This window comes from Stenella coeruleoalba, assembly GCF_951394435.1.
Source record: "Stenella coeruleoalba genome assembly, chromosome: 15".
NCBI lineage: Eukaryota > Metazoa > Chordata > Mammalia > Artiodactyla > Delphinidae > Stenella > Stenella coeruleoalba.
In genome coordinates, this window is record NC_137161.1 from 87433846 (window position 1) to 87454065 (window position 20220).

General features: G+C 54.7%; 1 protein-coding gene across 2 annotated transcripts; it reads left to right on the plus strand.

Annotated features, from left to right (window-relative positions):
- Window positions 1-962: 962 nt before the first annotated feature.
- On the plus strand, window positions 963-9019 carry ZFAND2A (zinc finger AN1-type containing 2A). Of its 2 annotated transcripts, XM_079945833.1 has the most exons (8): window positions 963-1198; window positions 1777-1815; window positions 2394-2492; window positions 2952-3046; window positions 4664-4795; window positions 7243-7394; window positions 8075-8158; window positions 8484-9019. In XM_079945833.1, the coding sequence occupies exons 3-8, from the start codon at window positions 2438-2440 to the stop codon at window positions 8500-8502; spliced, it is 537 nt and encodes a 178-aa protein (XP_079801959.1). In that variant the 5' UTR covers window positions 963-1198; window positions 1777-1815; window positions 2394-2437; the 3' UTR covers window positions 8503-9019. The 2 variants fall into 2 exon arrangements, with proteins under 2 accessions (XP_079801959.1, XP_079801958.1); XM_079945832.1 differs by lacking the exon at window positions 1777-1815.
- The last annotated feature ends 11201 nt before the right edge of the window (window positions 9020-20220 follow it).

The following is a 20220-nucleotide window of genomic DNA, read 5'->3' on the forward strand; positions in this document are numbered from 1 at the left end:
GAAAAAGTGGAGAAACGTAGTAAACAACGGGATGACGATGTCGTCAAGATTAACGTCACCCACGCTAGGAGCGGTTGCAATCCTGTGCCGGCGATGCGCGCAGTACCATTTCTGTGATGTAACCACCAAGAAAGTATGACCCGAGTCTGCTCCTGAGGAAACGTGGATGTACACTGCCTGAGGGTCACGTTATATGAATGAAAGTCTGTGATCTTTAATAAAAAACTGTCGGGGACAGGAAGACACTGAACGGGTAACTGGTGACGGGCTCCTGGAGCACAGAGGAAAGAGACATCCACGACACGGTTGGCAGAAACCTAAATGGGGTCTGCGGGTCGGATCTTAACATAGTGTCACCACCGATTTCCGTGCTGGGTGGCTGGAGTGGTCACGTAGGGAGTATTGGGGGCGGGGGGGGAGGTGATGGGGCATCGTGTCCACACCACGCTCTCACGTGGTCCAGAACAAGGGTAAGGAAAATGCGCACATACACGTACACACACACGGTCGATCCTTCATGGCTGTGGTTTCCACATCTGTGAACTTGCCCACCCGCTAAAGTTCATCTGTAACTGCAAAATCAGTGCCTGTGTGCGTGAGCCGGCTGGACGCACTTCCAGCGGAGCCTCGCGCCGGGTACCGGCCGCCCGCGCCCCCAGCCTCCGTGGCGCCCAGCGCGGGGTATCCTCCCCCCGCACCCCGGCCCAGCCCGCCCTGACTCAGCGCCCCGCTCCGGGTGCCGGCCCAGTGCGCCTGCGCAGAGCTGCCTCACCCTGACTCCTCAGCCCGAGAAGCCGCCGGACAGTTCGAGAAGAGGCGAGGAGTGGGCGGGCCGACGGGGCCGCGGAGGGCGCGATTGGTCGGCCTAGCGGTGACGTCTAGGGGCGCGCCGGGAACGCCTGGCCGCGGAGGGCGCGATTGGTCGGCTCGGCGGAGACGTCGTCGGGGGCGCGCCGGGGACGCCCGGAGGGCGGTGGCTCTCTGACCCGGCGGCTACGAATAAATGGCCGGGAGGTGCTGGCGGCGCGATGCTGGGCTCTCCCGCGGACTCGGACCGGCCTCGGCCGTCGCTCGGATCCTGTTTTCCTCGTCCCTTTGGCCTTGTCCCCCGCGGCTGACCGCGGACAGGGAGACAGCTCTTGGTCTCTGCCACCTTCCGCTCCCCTCTGCGGCTGCGCAGGCCTCAGACGAGGGCCAGGTACGGGGTCGGCCTGGGGGTGCCGGGCGGGGGTCGGACGGGGCCGCGAACCTCGGACTGGCAGGGCGTCAGTGTCCTAGCAGAACGGGGCTCTCACACCGCGGCTGCGGCGCCGAGAGCGCGACCACGTCGGGGTTGAGTTCGGCTTCCCGTCGGTCCTCGATCGATTGATTCCCGAACGTCCGCTGGGTGTTGCTGATCCAGGATGGGCAGATCCGACCTGGGCCCCGCGCTTCGCGGAGCCGAGAGTAGGGAACGAAGCTGCAGTGGGAAGCCGAGCGAGCGGGTCCTGGGAAAGGAATTACAGAGTAGAGGAAGCGCGATTTGGGTGGGGCCAGGTGAGGGTGTTAGGAAAGGCCCCGAGTGACGCTTTAAACCGGGCCCTGAGGGCATGAGCGGGTGTCAGCTGTGGCCGGAGTATCCCAGGCCTCCCGGCAGCGGGAGAGCTGATGGGCAGGTCCGGAAGAGGCCCCGGGGACGTGAATTCTGGGAGGGACAAGAGTTTTGAGAGGTTTGGTGGGTGCCAGATCACGGAGGGGCCCCTGTGAGGCGTGCCGTGGACTTCAGTTTTCTCTCAGGTGCAGTGGCATCACCGTTTGTCCACCTGTTTTCCACTGGTGAGTTGACGACTTCCCCTTCCCCTGGTCAACTCCAGGTTGATTGTCATTAAGGAATAAATTCTGAGTAAAGCTCAATGCATAAGGGAGTTAAAGACAGCAACAGGGGACTGAGTCGAGTGTAGTTAAGTAACGTGACTTAGCACCTGGTAACGGAGTTTTTTTGTCAAGTATATTCAGTAGATGAAATTGCGATTTAAAGTTCACCGAGGCTGTAACTTTCCCTAGTAGCTGTGTAGTTGAATATGGGACGTCCCTGTCAATATGGGTCAAAATATGGATTAATGAAAACTTAAATTCGGGTTGAGCTTGATAAACTAGGAATTAAAAGAACTGAAAAACAATCTGTCTGCGAAGGGGTTTGATTCTGAAGGAGCTTTTCTACTTACGCTAAAAGTCCCATTTTCTGTTTGCTGAAAGACAAGAATTTGTGACACTTAGGCCCCTGCAGGAGCCCAGATGACTTGGGCATTTGTTGCTCCCTGCGTGTTTACTTATATCAGCTGTGCAATATTAACCCTGGTGACTGAAATTCGGACCATCCTTGCTTTCCTCCTAATTATTTCTAATTCTTGCAGGTTACATTTCACTCTGTCATCTGTGTTTTGGACATTTTCTCATAATGGAGTTCCCTGATTTGGGGAAGCATTGTTCAGAAAAAACCTGCAATCAGCTAGGTAAGCACTTCTAGGAGAACGTTAACAGGAAATGGGTGTCTTGTCATCTATCTGGGAGAAGAACTGGCCACTGTCTTCATTAGCTGTCGTTCTCTGGGCCTTGGCCTTTCCGGCTTTTCAGTAATGAGATGCTGGCCTGAGTTTTTGGTTCTGTACAGCTAGGTACAAGGCTGGCTGCCAGCACGGAGTGGATTTAAATGCTCTGCTTAAATACGTGGTACCCCGTGAGGTGGGGTCTCTTTGGAAAGGATAGCTATGCCGGTTCTGCAGTGTTGCTGGCATTGTCAAATTCATGGCCCCTAATTTTTTTCTCATGTGGTACCTCGAGGATGTATTTGATAGGCATAATATGAACTCAGCAAAGGTAAATACCTGTTTAATACGATCTATGATTCTTCTGTTCTAGTCTTTCAAACACTTTACTGTTTTCTGTGTGTTTTTTGTTCTTTTTTTTTTTAGATTTTCTTCCGTTAGAATGTGATGCATGTAAACAAGATTTCTGTAAAGATCACTTTACCTGTGCTGCACATCAATGTCCCTTTGCATTCAAGAAGGTAATTGGTCGCACTTCATTCTAAAGATTCTCATCCTCACTCTCCAAAACTGCGCTGCCCGAGATAGTGGACACTAGCCACATGTAGAGAAAACTTAATTAAAATTAAATAAATCCTAAAAGTCCTGTTTCTCAGCGACGCCAGCCACGTTTCAGGTTTCCGGGAGCCGAGTGTGGACAGAGCAGCTGTGGAGCTTCTCCATCGTTGCAGAAAGCTCTGGACGGCACAGCTCTAAAGCAACAGATTATTTTCCTGGAATGAAATTGTTGTACCTAAACCTACAGAGCTTACTTTACATGTTAAAACGCTTAGTTCCTTTTATTCAACACACAAGGAGAAACAGCTCTGTCTTCATGGGGCACAAGAAACGCAGCGCAGCGCTTGATGGGAGCTCTGGTCTGGGCAGAATTGTAAATGCTTGCTTGTCTGGGCAACTTTGCAGCCTTGGCATCCTCCCTGGGTGATTCAGACAGTTCATGGTGGAAGCTGGAGAGTGGGTGCAAGGAAACAGACTTGCTTAAGTCCAGAGGTTTAAGACATTGGTTACTGACTTTTCAGGTGGTCCCAGCCTGAACTCACTTTGTTTTGGGTGCTTCAGGGAGCATTTCCGTGAGCTCTTCAGTCAGCACTCTGCTGCTTCCCCAGGGTGGCAGTTAGAAGTGCGGGTGACAGTGCGACACCCTTTGACCAGTGTCGGCTGGGGTCTGGCCCTTTGCTGATTCATGGGGGCGGGGGAGGGTGACTCATGTTCACCCGGCACCTATGACCAGGTCAAACTACGTGGTCTGTTGCCTTGACCTTCCTGTGTCCCTGGATAGGGAGAGTCTGCCTAGAGGTGGCTGAATGATGCTTTATTTCTTAACTTGGCCAACTTGCCAGCTGCAGGAGCACCCCTGGGTGGCTTTCCAGCTCAGTTCCCAGACAGCTGGCATCGCGATTCTGTGATTACCTGTTACTCGTCCACATGTCACTTCAGTGTTCTTGAGCTAAATTAGCTCAGCTCCTGCCCTGGCCCAGAGGGATTTTAACCATGCTGGGCGTTCCCTCCAGAGCCCCCCAGTGCTGGGCTTGGTGGTGGTTCTGAGCCTGAGAGCTCAGCCTGGCCACGTGCGCCCTTGACTGATGAGCTAGTCTGCCTGCGTGGCCGCGGCGGAAGCTACAAGGAGCATCGGGGAGGCCGTTGGCAGGCGAAGGAGCTGAGGCTCTTCACGGCTGGTGTTTCTTCCTGGCAGCCCCACCCTCGAGGTGTTTGGGCAGCTTCACTGCTCACTACATGGTGCTGGACAGATAGCCCTGCCGCCCTGAGACTGTCCTGGATCGGTTCACCAGCTGCCTTCCTGGGCTGCACTTGACCTCTGTCTCAGGGTCATTTCTGCGGGTGGTTAATAGTCTGTTTCTTCAGTTCTCCTGGGTTCCACTTCAGGCAACTGTCTGCAAGCCCTAGGGATGCCTTGCTGCCGATCCCCTGTGCCAACCACACTCTCCTCTCGTGGGGGGCAGATGTCAGTGTTTGTACTCTGTTTGCTTTTCAATGTGCTGTACCACTGTGCCTTTGTGTGTGTGTGTGAGGTTTGATTGTCTGAATCTGGAATATCATCTTGTATTTGTTATTTTTAGGATGTTCAGGTGCCAGTGTGCCCACTTTGTAACAGCCCCATCCCAGTAAAAACGGGAGAGGTCCCAGACGTGGTGGTCGGTGAGCACATGGATGGAGCTTGTAAGCACCACCCCGGGAAGAAGAAAGAGAAGGTGAGGACAGAGTCTGTGTCAGCCCTCTGGGGGCTGGTTTCTCCTCAGAGGAAGGAAGGTCAGTTATCCAGCGAGGCTAAGTAGTTTTAATAGTTTTTGTACAGAATAAAACCCTAACAGTTGATCGGTGTTTTCCTGGGTTGTGAACAGCATGGGTTTTTACAGTCGTATGAGCATATTTCCTAAATATTAGGGCCTATGTTAGGATTTGCTTTCGTTACAGGAATTCCTCCCAAGATGGAAAGTTAATGTGGTTTTCTAGAATCCTTCTGTTAGTGTGTGGTTTTTCCCAAGCTCCGCCTGGGAAATGTCAGCGATGTAAAATCAAACATGGGCGTTCCTGCTCTGGTCGTCTTGGTGCTCGTTCTGAAGTCCCGCGTCTGTCCGTTTGGAGTCGGCTGTGGTGGAAGGAGCGGCCACCTGCCTCTCCTTAAATACGTGGTACCATGTACTGAAGCAGAGCATTGAAATCCAGCTCGCGTTCGTCTCGTTCACCCTGTAGTGCTGGGTGACGCCCGGTCCCCGCGGTGCGCCGGCCGCTGGGCTCCGGCACCCTCGCTGCGGCGCCCTCGCTGCGGCTCGCCTGGGCGTTCGCTGGCGTCGGGGGTTTTCCCGCTTCTGCTGCTGCTCAGGGAGTTCCCGCAAGGGGCCGGCTGTCCTCCTTGTCCCCGGGTGTGGCAGCTTCCCCCTGGCTGACCCTGTCGCCGTCTCCTCTGGACTCCCGCTCTGTGGGGCTGGACCTCCCGGGCCGGCCTCCTTTTTCCCCTCAAGTTCCCTCTTCTCTGTGTGACCCACGTACAGGTGGTCTTTCCTACGTCGTGGTCAGTCGTCCCCACGCGCCAGGTCCACAGCTGACCGCGCGCGCGCGCTGGGGACAGGGCGGCTCTGCCGTGTGGGCGGGGGTCCTCCCAGACGCGCGGCCTCCTCCCGGGCCCCGCGTTACCCGCGCTGCCTCTGCTGCTGTCGATTTCTGAGCCTTCGGGGATTCTGTGTCACACATACGCTGCTTCTTGACCCTCCCTGCCGGCTCATAGTTCAGCTTTTTCATGTCTGCTGAGTCCGTTACTGCTCGTCCACGTGCTTTTTCTAAAATCTTGTGGCTGTTTTGGGCTTCCCTGGCGGTCCAGTGGTTAAGACTCCACACGTCCACTGCAGGGGGCTCTATCCCCTGGTCAGGGAACTAAGATCCCGCATGCCGCGTGGCACAGGCAAAAAAAAAAAAAAAAAAAAAATTAAAATCTTGTGGCTGTTTTCTTTTTATCTTTTGCCCTTTGGGGTTCATCCATCCTTTTTCAGAACATCTCTTTGTGGTCACTTTTATAGAACTTCAGGCGGAATCGGAGCCGCCACCTGTGGTCACTTCTCCATCCTCAACTAGAGTCTAAGGAGACTCGGGTTGGACATGGCCCGTGGCAGCTGGTCCACTCCTCGGACTGGAGACTCTCGGAGCCCTGCACGCGTCCCCAGGCCCAGCCCAGCACTGCACGCTCCCTGGGGCCTCCGGGTTTATTTGGGTGGTTTCCCTAGGATGCGGGCTGCGCTGCCCCCTGCTGTCTTGGCCTTTAGAGCTTATCTCCAGGGCACTGGCTTCTGACCACCTTACCTCACGGTTTCTGTATGTTACACTAAATACAGAACAAATGCAATTATGACAAATAACCTGGAACAGGAGAGGGTGAAGTCTGTCCCTGAGCTTCCAGCCCAGACCCTCTGATTGGAGCCCCCCCACCGACCCCTTCCTGGCCCGTCTCCTCCAGCCCGTTGCTGCTGCTCGTGTTTGCCATGCCTCCGAGCCTTCCGGAAGCTTCGGTGACCAGGCCCTCCTCCCTCCTGGCTCCACCCTCACTTCCCCACCGCGCGCTGCCCCTCCTCGTCTTCCGGGCTCCACTGGCACCTGCACTGTTTCCACGCACCCGGGTCACTCGCCCTTCTTGGCCAGAGGGCTGCCCCCCAGCTGCCGGACCCCTCCTCCCTGACACCGTCACCCACACAGAGTCGGAAGTGCCCGGGAGTTTATATCACCGCAAAGACCCCGCAGTAACTAACGGCTGTGCCAGCTCCCCTGCCCCTGACGGGACACAGCCTGCGCCAGCTCCCCCTAGGGCTGTGCGCCACGCCTCGGGCCTGGCCTCCTTCCCTCCCGTGTCCCCGTCCCCTGCCCCCCGTCTTGTTCTTTTCCTGGAGTACCCCCCCAAGCATCTCACATGAGACCCCAACTTAAAATGCCGCTTTTGTATTTACCACTTGTTAAAACTTTTCTGTCTCCTAAACTAGTATTTCCTTGTTTACCTGACAGAAAGACATCTCAGTGAAACCCCGGTGCCTTCATTCTGTTTAGCTAAGGACCGTTTCTAGTTTAAATGCCGATGGTCTTATGGGGGGCGGGGCTTGTCGAATGATTGCTCGGTGAGGCTGCTGGAACATTGAAGCAACTTGTACTTTCTCAGATTTTCACGTACCGCTGCTCAAAAGAGGGCTGCAGGCGGAAAGAGATGCTGCGGGTGGCTTGCGCCGAGTGTCGCGGCAGCTTCTGCATTCAGCACAGACACCCTCAGGACCACGGCTGCACCCGCGGACGCCCCGCTGCCAGCACGGCGGGGTGAGGAGAGGCCCGGCTCGGCCTGCATGGCGTTGGGAAACCTGGACCCGTGCTGCACGCTCAGCTCTTGGTGTTGACCATTCGCTGTAGGGGTTTGGGTGAATATGATCTTAATTAAAAGCGGATTCCAAATCGAAGCCGGATTCTAGTCGTTGTTTGCTGGGACTGCAGTTCTGGAGCCAGAAATGCCTGCTCACCGCGCGGGGCCTCCCCCTCGCGAGGGTGCTTCCCGTGGGCTCGGGCTTCTCTGGCTTGTGGACGCGTCACCCTGGCCTTTCACCTTCCTGTGGCGTTCTCCCTGTGCACGGTGCTGTCCAAGCGTCCCCTTCGCATGAGGACACTGGTCTGTGGGGTCAGCGCACTGAGCTCACCCCCCCTAGCCTCCAGCGACCCTCCCTCCAGATAGGTCCTGGGTGTCGGACTCCACCCCACCTTCTGATGGAGGCAGTTCTGCCCCTTCACTGGTTATTTACAGGGAGAACCTTCCTCGGGTCGGTGGAAAGGTCTGCCCCCACCTTCCGTGGGTAGAAATGGAAGCCCGAGTCACCTGTCACTTCCACTCGGCCGTTTCTCGTGGTATCTGTGCCCGAGCAGGGCTGGGGGGTGACCTCGTCCCTGCATGCGTGGCTCTCGGCACCGGTGAGGGGTTGGCTGAGCTCTGACCTGACCCTTCTGCGCAGGTGCTCGGCAGCAAGGGACTCGGAACCTGGGCCGTCGGGGGCTTCACGCGAGGGGCCGGGCGGCTGGCTGGCTCGGCGCTTCAGGTACTGGTAGGGGGCGCGCGGTGTTGCTGCCCTCGTGTCGGGCGGGGCGGTTCTCCGTCCTGCCAGGGAGTGCTCAGCGCTCATGACTGGCCGCCTGGAGCTCCGCGCTCCGTCACAGCTGGATGGGATGGAGGGGGACGCACGCCCGGCCTTGGACCTTGTCAACCCCGGGTGCACACGCAGGTCCCGCCAGCACAGGGTGACGAGAGGAGCACTTTGTAGCTGGTTTCTGAAGCACTGTGTTTGGCGAATGTCTTTTGTACGATCACCCGCTTCTAGTTAATCAAGACAAACCTAAGAACATAGCTGTTTTCTTCTCTTTCAGGTGGAGAGTAGAGCGTTGATGTGACTGTGTCTGTTCAAACTGGCCTCTTTCCGTCCATGATTTGCACTTTGTGGATACTTTTATGCTCTAGCACTTCCCTACTTCCCGCCGCGAGCAGCTCTGCCCTGAGCTGAGCTGGTCAGGGGCTTCTGTCACTTAAAGCACCGACAGTGCATCTCACTGTGTCTTCCTCACGTGGCATCTGAGCCCAGGCACGGGGGCAGGACTACACCTACCCTGTTAGGGGTCCTTGTCCAGAGGTGGCCCCCAGCCCACCGCTCCTGTTTGACTGAGAGAACAGCCTGTGACCCTCTGACTGCAAGCATTGGGGTGACACCGAGGGCTTTGGGGCCTGTCAGGAGCGCCGTCATCTCCTGGGACCTCAGGGAACCGGATGAAGAGAAATGCCATCCCAGGCATAGCCCCAGGGGCACCCAGCCATGCGCTCCAGACATCCCACTGCTTGCGGATTAACAAAAATCCAAGCAGTTTCTCTTCCTTGTTTGGTTTCATAGCCTCAAAATATAATGGTTGTGACCAGCTAGAGGGGTGGGATAGGGAGGGTGGGAGCGAGGTGCAAGAGGGAGGGGACATGGGGATACATGTGTACACACGGCTGATTCACTTTGCTGTGTGGCAGCTAACACACCGTTGTAAAGCACTCATACTCCAGTAACAATGTTTTACATATATATATATATAGTGGTTGGGGGGTGTATTCAGTTCCCAGCCCACGGGCGGGTTATCCAGCTCTTTCTACACTCTGTCCTGTTGGTGGCGTTAGATCTGGACCCGTGGTTGTCCAGGTGCACCAGAATCGTGCGGGGCCTGGTAGAACAGTGCCACCGCCCCCCACCCCACCCCAGCGGAGTTCCTGACGCTGTGGGTCTGGGGACTACGTGGACGGAGCCCTTTCTGCGGTCCAGGGCCAGTGCAGCGGCCACTGGCCGCTGGGGAGCACGTGGGGCCGGTGTCCAGCGTAGCCGCAGAGCTGTCACCTGCATTCAGTCATTAGGAAGCCGTGTTGAGTATGTCAAGAACATGAATATGTGAATCTGGTTTTTCAGCTGTAAATTTTATAAAATCTAAGTACAGATCAGGTCTTTCTCAAGTGAGGTTAATGTCCAAATTGAGACACTGGGTTTGGAAGTCAATGCCAAAAAAAAAGTGAAATATCTCATTGTTAAAAATATTTACAGGTCGAAATAGTATTTTGGATATGATGGATTAAATAAAACATTAAAGTGAGTTTTACCTGGTTTTGTTTTGTTTTTTAATTGTGGGTACTAGAAATTTTAAAAGTAGGTAGACGGGGCCTTCCCTGGTGGCGCAGTGGTTGAGAGTCCGCCTGCCGATGTGGGGGACGCGGGTTCGTGCCCCGGTCCGGGAGGATCCCACATGCCGCGGAGCGGCTGGGCCCGTGAGCCATGGCCGCTAAGCCTGCGCGTCCGGAGCCTGTGCTCCGCAACGGGAGAGGCCACGGCAGTGAGAGGCCCGTGTACCGCAAAAAAAAAAAAAAAAAAAAGGCGGGGCTCACGTCATACTTTTTAGCGCCATTCTTGATCATCCAAACTAAAGGACAAAAGACGTGCACGTTTTATCAGGAATTATCAACTTAGGAGTCCACTCGTGTTTCTTAACTGTGATTGGAGTATTTAAGTGTATTTAAGAGTTTTCTGAGAAGTTAGTATTTTCCTTAAGGACCTGTGTGAATAGACACTGAAGTGGCGCAGAGGGTGAAAGGTCAGGAAAGCAGTCACGGGCATCCTTACGGCTGCTGCTGCTGCGTGGTCTCCCAGGACCTGGGCGAGTCATCGCTCCTCTGCCCGGCTGCTCAGAGAGGGTTTCCTGGACGGCCTTGCTGTGCGGGAGGGGACGTGTTTCAGAGTTTGGTGGAAGGTGCCAAGTTGCCATCCAGAAAGTCATGCCAGCTTCCTCTCCATCAGTTTCCCCACACCCTCATCAGGTGTTTCATTGGCTTAGTTTTTTCTTAGTGGGATGAAAACATGGTGTCACCGTGCTTTAAATGGGTACGTCTTATATTAGTAAAGTTAAGCATTTTCTGAGAATTGCCCATTCGAGGAGTTTAAGGGCGTCAGTGGGCGTGGCCGAGGGACCGGGAAGCCACAAGTGTATTTTAAATTTTCGTAGAGAGTGCTCACATGAGAAAGTTCAGAGAATTCCTTTGAGTGTCACGAGTTTGCATGCATTTTTGAGAGAAGGCTTGGCAGGAAGTCGCGTGGTTTGTGGTCACCCGTCGGGCGGGAAGGGTTCACTTCCTTAGCTGCTGGGCCGCTTCAGTGGAAATGTTTGCAAGACGTGGGATGATGAGGTCGTGGTGCGGCCACTTGTTGAGTGACCTTGAGCATGTCGTGTAGCATTGGCTGTAGTTTCTTCACCTACAAATGGCAGCCTCAGGTGGGATGGGGCGAGGCTAACAGGCACTCTAACAGGTGCCCCGAGGCACAGGGCTCTCCAGGTGTGCAGGCTCTGTCTAGGCCTCGGTGCCCGGCGGTGGGCCCACCACTGCCCTACTGGACGAGTGGGCGTCAGGTCGGCCTTTTCAGGGAGTCCATCGTGTCTCTGGAGAGGGTCTGGCTCGTGGGGAGGGAGAGCCAGGGAGCAGCTGAGCGTTTTCTCCCACTGGCTGGGGTCTTCACCCACGTGCGGCCGCGCCCTCCCTGCCGAGGCTGCGGTCCTGCCTCTCAGTTCCGAGCAGGGCGAGAGGCCAGGCTGCCTGCCCAGTGTCCGGTGACTGGTCCCCCGGCCGAGGTGGTGCGTGGCTGCGGTATCAGAAGTGCCCACAAGGTGTCACTAGAGGGCCTCCCGAGAACTGAGAGCTGGTGGACTAGGTAGGACCTTAGTTCTTGCTGGAAACTGGGCCCAGGATCCTGGGAAGGACAGACACGATCAGCCCGTCAGCCCCAAGTCAGTGTTTGCAGGTCATTCATGTTAAAAGTGATCGGGGGTGTTTTTAAATGTATCTTTAATCCGGCTTCCCCATTCATTCTTGGCAGTAATGCTATGACCAAATCTGAAAGGTAGGTTCTGAAACGAGTTCCTGAAATGTTCGTAGTTTTCCAAGTTTTAAGCTTGAGAATGAGGACCGTGGACACTTACTCACCTTTGCAAATGAACATAAATAAGTGTTCATTTGTTTGCTTTATTTCACTGAAAGGCTGTAAGAACAGCAATCAGTTTGCTGTACGAGGTGAGTAGATGCCCTGGAAGAGCCGAGAGGAGAGCGTCGGTGCTGCAGGAGGGGTTAAATGTTGTGTGAAGAGCGTGTTTGCTGTTTGCCTCAGTTTCTTCTCCTTTGATTTCTCCCTCCCTGTCGTTAGGGCGTCTGGGGGCTCCCCTAAAACCCACGTTTGTAGAATTCACACACATCCCTATCTCCGTGACGAGCCGTCCTTAGAATGCGTTAAAAGCTAAGATCTTGCGACAAATGCTACACAAATTACCTTTACAAATGGTCTTTTTCAAATCCCATGCCGATGGCAGAGCAGCTGGTTACTTTCACGTTCTGGAGAGTTCTTCGTCGTTCTGAACTAAACTGAAGCTACTTGTATATTTATGCAGACATTGCCTGGAGAAAGAGCTATTAGCAAGGTCACTGTGCCCGTCACGGTCAAGGAGAAGCTTATGGGACCCCAGGGAGAGGGAGAGCCGCCAGGCGTTGGCATACACCGTGCCCAGTTGTAAATCATTTGCTGGGTGGTGATTGGCTGCCGTTAGCTGAGTGTCTGCTTCCTCACGTCCGCCTAAGCTGTGCCACCTGCACTGCCCACCACAGACACGGGCCGGGCAGGCAGCCTGCTTCCCAGGAACCGATAGCCTTCATTCCCGCAAATGATAAGCAGAAGATAGAATGGGGGGCTTCCCTGGTGGCGCAGTGGTTGAGAATCCGCCTGCCAATGCAGGAGACACGAGTTCAAGCCCTGGTCCCGGAAGTTCCCACGTGCCGCATCTACTGAGCCCACGCGCCTAGAGCCCTGCTCCGCAACAAGAGAAGCCACTGCAGTGAGAAGCCCACGCACCACAACAGAGACCCAACGCAGCCAAAATAATAAATAAAAATAAAATAAATTTATTAAAAAAAAGATAGAATGGAAGAGGAAAATCCAATTTACAAGGGCAATAAAGATTAAATACTTAGGGGGCTTCCCTGGTGGCGCAGTGGTTGAGAATCTGCCTGCTAATGCAGGGGACACGGGTTCAAGCCCTGGTCTGGGAGGATCCCACATGCCGCGGAGCAACTAGGCCCGTGAGCCACAACTACTGAGCCTGCGCGTCTGGAGCCCGTGCTCCACAACGAGAGGCCGCGATAGTGAGAGGCCCGTGCACCGCGATGAAGAGTGGCCCCCGCTTGCCACAACTAGAGAAAGCCCTCACACAGAAACGAAGACCCAACACAGCAAAAATAAATAAAGAATTTCATTTCTTTACAACAGAAAAAAGATTAAATACTTAGGAATAAACAAGATATATGCAAGACCTAGATGAGATAAAACTTTAAGACACTCATGAAAGACACAAAAGTAGACACAAATGAGTGGGAAAAAAGTCCTTGTTCTTAGGAAGAGTCAACCTTATAAGGTGTCTGTTTTGCCTAAATTAATTTTAAGTCTAAGATGATCCCAATAAAAATACCAACAGGCTGTTTTCTGGAACTAGACCAGTCAATACTCAAGTTTACAGGGAAAGTCAACGTGATAGGACAGCAAAGGCAGCCCTGGAAAGGGGGCCGTGAGGGCCCCTGCGGCCTCCGTGATCACGACAGTGTCCTGCTGGTGCAGGAGGCAGGAGGGAGCGCAGAGCCTGGCCGGGTGCGTCAGGACAGAGTGTGTGAGAGGAGGCCTGTCTCAGAGCACTGGGGCCAACATGGATTTTTTCAAAGTTGGTGTTGGTTCAACTGGACAGCCATTTAGAAAAAGGTAAAATTTGACATATACCTTACATCACCCACCAAAAAGGACTCATATCAGAAATCTGAATGTAAAAAATGAAACCAAGCCAGCCCTAGAAGAAAACACGGGTGGTCTCTCCGAACCTGGGTGTGGGAGGGCTTTCTCACTCAGGTTCAGAAGTCAGGTGAGGGGAAGAGAGGCCTTCATGGGATGCAGAACGCTCGCATCAGGAGATGGTGTTTCCAGCGCACATCGCAGATAGAGGTGGATTTCTCTAACACATAAAGGACTGGAACATTGAGGAGGAAGGATCAGAAGCCAGATAGAACGATGGGTGAGGGACGTGAACTGACCGGAAAGGGTGAATCCTTAAAGGGGTGTCTGACCTCACACGTGTTGGGAGATGTGAACGGAAACCACACCGGGTTCCTGTTCCTCAGGTTAGATTAGCAAACGTGCTGGCCAGGCTGGGAGGCGGCAGGCGCTTCCACACCCTGCTGGTGGGGATGCCAGATGGCACAACCGCTACAGAGGAAAAGTTGGCAAAATCTGGCAAAATGAATGTCTACGTAGTGGTCCCACTTCTAGGAACCCAACCTGGTTTACCACCAGCAATCTTCAGAGGCACGTGCACTGCAGCCTGGTTTACCGTTGCAGAATTGGAGACGATCTCCACGTTTGTCCTCACGTGGACAGTGGTTAAGTGATGGTGGCAGCCCCCCCCCCCCCCGCCCCACGGGGCACTGTGAGGCCGTAGGAAAGGACGGAGAGGATGTCGGTAAACCGACCAAGATTTCCATGATGTACTGGTGGTGTAAAGGAGTGCGTAGCATGCTACTTTTCTGGGCAAGACAGAGGGGATAAACACCCGAACACCTGCTGACTTTTGCCGGGAGAAACACAGGATAAAGCAGAAACGAATGAAACTGGGCACCTGAGTCGGAGGCGGGGGAGGGAATGATACCCTCCGGGGAGCTTTTTCTGTATTCAACAAAATCAACAAAGGCGCAGAGGGCCGGAGGCGCCTAGAACTGGAGACGAACAGAAACAGATGAACACAGGTCTCTTTCACGTGAACAACAAAACCACATTAAAGGAGGAACAAACACTTTATTGTAAACACATGAAACTCACCACTCTAAACATCCTAAAGTGGGTCATTTAGCGCCATTTCGCACATTCACAGTGTTGCAGCGCCACCATCTGGTTCCAGAACATTCTCAACCCCCAAAGGAGACACTGTACCCGTTAGCCTTCACTCCGTTCTCCCCGTCCCCCCTGCCCCCGCGGCCACCTCCGGTCTCCTTCTCGCCTCTGTGGATTCGCCTGTTCCGGACGCCTCCTAGGGACAGGATCGTACTCTGTCTGGTCCTCAGGACTGGCTTTCCTGACGGTGTCACCCGTTCCTGGTTCATCCTCGGGGTGACACGTAGCAGAAGGTCATGCCTTCCGTGGCCCAGTAACAGCCCGTCGGGCGGATGGGGCACGTTTCGTCCCTCCGTTCACCCGCTGGCGGGCGTCTGTGTGCACTTGCCCCTCCCCGCGGGCACCGCCGCCTTGAGGCACCGCCGGGTGGAGCAGGGCGTGGCCCGGAGCTGCTGGCTGGTGGACACAGGGTTGGAGTTGACACTGGTCCCAGTGACCTGACAGGGTCCAGGTGGTAAGTAGGGTCCTGGCCCGAGCCTGTCTCACGGTAGGTCCTGTGGCCGCACAGACCCCCTCAGGTCACCCGTCTCTAAATGCCGGTTGATGGGGGGAGTGCTTGAGTAATAGCCGACAGAAGCTTCCCGTCAGCGCTCCGGTCTGCGGAGCAGAGGCCACATGGCAGCCACTCGGATCTGCCCTCCGGCCGGGCGTGTCCATTAGACGCGGTGCCTGGTCCTGGGTGGAGCTGAGAGGTTGGGCCCCTCAGGTACGAGTGATTTCCAGTTGGGTTGCGGTGGGTGGCAGTCAGCTCTGTCAGGCGGCTAAGCGGCAGCCCCAAACCACAGCTGCCACGATTATAAGCTGTGCTGTGTCTGTCCAGACAGAGCACAGCACTGGGCACCCGGTTTGTCCCTGTCTGGGTTCCCGTGGGAGGGACAGAGCCCATGCTTGTGGGTCGGCTCAGGGCCATGGTAAGTCTCTGCTCCCTGTTGGGTCTAATGGACGGGACCTCACCTTCCTCTGGTCACTGTGTTGATGGTGTCAGGCTGGGTGGAGCTGGTGGGGCATGAGTGGTGTGAGCTGTGGATGCCCCCTGAGACGTGTGCATCGGAGCCCCGAGCTTTGCGTCTGCCACATCACTGAGGTTTGGGGGGACTGGTGGTCTGGGGGAGTTAGAACACCCCTACAAGGCCAGGCCGCTGCTACTGCACCTTCCACCCCCTAGCTAGGAAGCCTCTCGATACCCCCATGACCTGCCCACTCTTCTGCAACCTCCTCCCTGTGAGTGGGGCTGGCTGAGGGACTTGCTGCTAGTGAACCAAATGCAGCAAAATCATGGGGTGTCCCCTCTGAGGTTAGGTTACGAGACTGGGACTCCACCATCTCTGGGCCCCTCTTGCTCGCTTGCCCCGGGGGAAGCCCATGCCGTGCTCCAAGCCTCCCTGTGGGGAGGCCCACGGGGCAGGCGACTCAGGGAGGCCTCTGGCTGACGGCCAGCGAGGAGGTGACCCTCGGCCCCACGAGCTTCGAGGGGCAAATCCTCCCGGTAGCGACGTCCCCCAGGCCAGCCTGCCCAGGAGGCTGTAGGAAAGGATGGAGAGGATGGAAAAATCCCAGTTTTTCCAATCACCTCTGCCCACAGACCTGGCGGCCGCCTTGACCCCACCTTTGTGGGAGCCCTTCTGGCCAAGGCACAGAGCTAAGTCGCGCCCGTATGCCTGCCCTGCGGAGACTGTGAGCTACTAAATGTTTGTAGTTTTCAGCTGCTAAATTTTGTGCAGAAACAGAGAACAACGCAATCTTCCGTCACGAAGAAAGAGCCCTGCTGCCCATGCTTGGCCCCTTCGGGTTGCAGGCAGCATAGACCGCATTTAATATGACCACCACCCATTTATGGGCTGGTTTTGAGGGGCGCCCAAAGCAAGAGATCCAGTTTGTAGTACAAGTGGTCCCGCACTTGGGTCACATAACCTGGAAGATCCGACAGTGCTAGAGGCGCACGCGGTGAGTGAGACCCTGGCAGGGGGCGGGGTGGTGTCTGGCACAGGCCCCCAGGGTGTGGAGCGAAGCCAGGCCTCTGCTGCAGAGAATCACACGCCAGGCTAAGAAGCTCCAGGGCTTAGTAGAGACGGAGCCCCTGACCGGGGGCGTCATGTTAGCACGTGACTGTGAGGCCCTGGGTCAGGGCCCTGCTCCACTGGTCAAGGTCGTTTTAAGACTGCATGTCCTCCAAGCGGCATGATGAGATGCTCGCCTGCGTTGTTTTTCAGGAACTTGGAGTCAGTTGTGTCTGGTTCCAGCTGAGCTGGTTAAGAACGGATGGGAGGACCACCGACCCTCCAATGGCCATGGTCCTCTCCGTGACCTTCTGACGTCAGAGAGCTGAACACTCCACCCTCCAGTCCGTGCTCCCATCTTTGAACATGCAGAGGCCTGTGGCTCAGCTCCACCTTTGCGGAACGAGATTATCCCAGGTTTTTCCAGTCGCCTCTGCCCACGCTCCCCGCCCTTCCCAGGCCTCAGACCGCCCTGCTTCTTTATCCCGTAAATACCCTGAGCCCCTTGCCTTCAGGGAGGTGGAGCTGAGGCTTGTTCTCCCACCTCCTTGCTTGGCTGATTTCCTGCAAACCGCAGCATCTCAGCGTTTCGGCTTGCTGTGCTTCGGGCAAAATGCACCTGGTCCAGTAGTGACTGGGGCGGTCTGCCTTCGGATCCATGAAGCCGCGTTGGGTGGGTGTGTCAGCAATCCCGTGCATGCTGACAGTGGTGGTTTTTCTTGGTTTTCTATCACGTTGTCTCCTCGTGTACATAGCTATTTTCTACTGAGCACGGGGCATGCTATATGAGCGATTATAATTTGGGGTATAGGACATTATGGTCTTCTACAAAGACTTTAACTTTTCTTCTTTCAGCAGGCTAGAGGCACCGACAGTAAACCCTGACTCACTTAAATACAGTTTCAGAAATTGAAATGAATTCGGAATGGATTTGATGAAGTTCCTGCAAGGGCTGGTCTCTGTTCATATTCACACCGACATTGTAGCCTTTCAGGGTTTCGACCCAAAGATGGGACGCTTACAAGAACCCTCCCTCTTGGCAGCCCTAAGCCCGCAAAGCTGACCAAATTTTGTTCAGGTTCTCAGCCTTTCAGCTGTTTCTTCCGGATTGACTGACCCTTGAGGGAAGAACGGCCCCAACTGGAAGGCTCACTTCTCTGGGCTCCTCTTTCTTCCCATGTTATTGGCCCCATAATATTTCACTGTCAAATTAGCACTTTGATGTCATCAATATATATGTATTTGTTACATAGATTTTTTTTTTTTTTTTTTGCGGTACGCGGGCCTCTCACTGTTGTGGCCTCTCCCGTTGCGGAGCACAGGCTCCGGATGCGCAGGCTCAGCGGCCATGGCTCACGGGTCCAGCCGCTCCGCGGCATGTGGGATCCTCCCAGACCGGGGCACGAACCCGCATCCCCTGCATCGGCAGGCGGACTCTCAACCACTGCGCCACCAGGGAAGCCCTGTTACATAGAGTTTTGAACATTTTTGTAAGCTGTTCTCAATGGAAGGCTGACCTGAGTCACCTCTCCCTTTTACTGAACCAAACTTGGGTCCTCTTGCCCCGGGGTGGGGGGGGGGGCAGCAAAGCCAGGCTACTGACACCGGGTCGTGGTGAAGGAAGAAGCAGGACTCGTTGCACCAAGCAAGGGGCCTGGGAGCTAGTGTTTAAAAGACCTGAATTCTCCAAGTTCTTTCAGGGAAAGGTTTTTCTTGTTTTTTCTTTAACATCTTTATTGGCATATAATTGCTTTACAATGGTGTGTTAGTTTCTGCTGTATAACAAAGTGAATCAGTTATACATATACATATGTTCCCCTATCTCTTCCCATTGCGTCTCCCTCCCTCCTACCCTCCCTATCCCACCCCTCCAGGCGGTCACAGGGCACCGAGCTGATCTCCCTGTGCTGTGCGGCTGCTTCCCACTAGCTATCTATTTTACATTCGGTAGTGTATATATGTCCATGCCACTCTCTCACTTCGTTCCAGCTTACCCTTCCCCCTCCCCGTGTCCTCAAGTCCATTCTGTAGTAGGTCTGTGTCTTTATTCCCATCCTGCCCCTAGGTTCTTCCTGACTTTATTTTTTTTCCCTTAGATTCCATATATATGTGTCAGCATACGGTATTTGTTTTTCTCTTTCTGACTTACTTCACTCTGTATGACAGACTCTAGGCCCATCCACCTCACTACAAATCAGGGAAAGGTTTTTAAAAACAGGGTGAGGGAGAGGGTTGTGGGGTGCATGACCAGCTCGTGGACATTCTTCTGATTGGTTGGTGGTGAGGTCATCGGGAGTCAACATCATCAGCCTTCTGGTTCCAACCGGTCTGGGCTCTACGTGCTCGCGGGCAGCATGCAGTTACCTTCTTCCACCTGGTGGGGTTTCAGTATCGGCAAAACAGCTCAAAGGACGTGGCTCAGAATATTATCCATAGCCCTTGAGGAGGAACCAAAGGTCCTTGACTTTAATGGCTAAACTATTATTATTTTGTCTTGCTTGACTGTTTTCCTTTCTGCCTTTTCTCACTTCTCAGATTAAACTTATTCTTCGACTAAAGCTTTTCTACAGACAAGAGTCAGGCAGAGGACATTGGGTGAGTGGGGTCTGTTCCCTTCCAGGAAGGCTCCATAGAGTTCTGCTTGGTTACATCCCTACGTTACCAGAGCTGAAAATAAAAGCAAAAGTAAACAATAGACGGTAAACATTTTTATATTCTATATTAGTTAAGCTTAGGTATGGATGAGAACTTTCTATTTCAGTGGTCATGAAGCCAGTTGGAGCAGTTTGAAAACGGAATGGTTTTTCCTGGAGTTGGTGAAGTTGGACATGCTTATACCTGTGGCCCAGTCTCCATGTGCCTTTCAGAGACTCTCACGTATGTGCACAAGAGAAAAGCAGGGTGTCTGTTACTCGATTAGAAACAAGTTAGTTGTCCGTAGAGAGTGGAACTAGAGAATCCTGGCTTGCTGTCGTATCTCCCACCCCCAGAGCCTCCCCTTGATGGTACAACCCCGTCCAGCTGTCCCCAGATTAAAAGTCCGCCGCACCCGCTCTCCCTTCTCTCCCGTTTTCGGTGTCGAGACTACAAAATATTTCTAAGAACCGAACAACGATTTAACTCGTGGTTACTTTCACCGGCGTGGCGTAGCCTCCGACCCCAGACACCCTCCGCGGTTGGGCCCGCGTCTGCCTCCCCAGGTGACCTAACCTGGGTCTACAGCTGTCTGCAGACACACCGCTGCACTGGCAAACTTGCGCGCAGGTGTAACGCTGGCGACCTCGCAACACTGCGCCCACTTTTTAAGTGACAGCAGTTATAATCTACATCCTGTTTGAGACCAACCCCCGTGGACGAACAGGCGTCGTCCGCTTTGAGTCCCGGGAACCTTGGGGAAAAACCCGCTTAGCCCGCGACCAGAGGGTTGCCTGGCAACCGGCGGCTCCCGGCGCCCAGCGGCGCCCAGCGATGACGCCGCAGGCCCGCGCCCGGCCCCGCCTCACCCCCCTCGTGGCTGCCGCTCGCCATTGGTCGGCGGGGAGACGGAGGCGGGCCCCGGCCAATAGGCGGTGCCGCTCCGGTGGGCGGGACCGCGTTACCTGGGCGCCGCGTCTGCCGGAAGCC

Coding starts and splice junctions, on each gene's coding strand:
- ZFAND2A (XM_079945833.1), top strand. CDS start 2,438: ATGGAGTTCCCTGATTTGGGGAAGCATTGTTCAGAAAAAACCTGCAAT. Junction 4,796..7,242: donor CCGGGAAGAAGAAAGAGAAG/GTGAGGACAGAG, acceptor GTACTTTCTCAG/ATTTTCACGTACCGCTGCTC. Junction 7,395..8,074: donor CCCGCTGCCAGCACGGCGGG/GTGAGGAGAGGC, acceptor CCTTCTGCGCAG/GTGCTCGGCAGCAAGGGACT.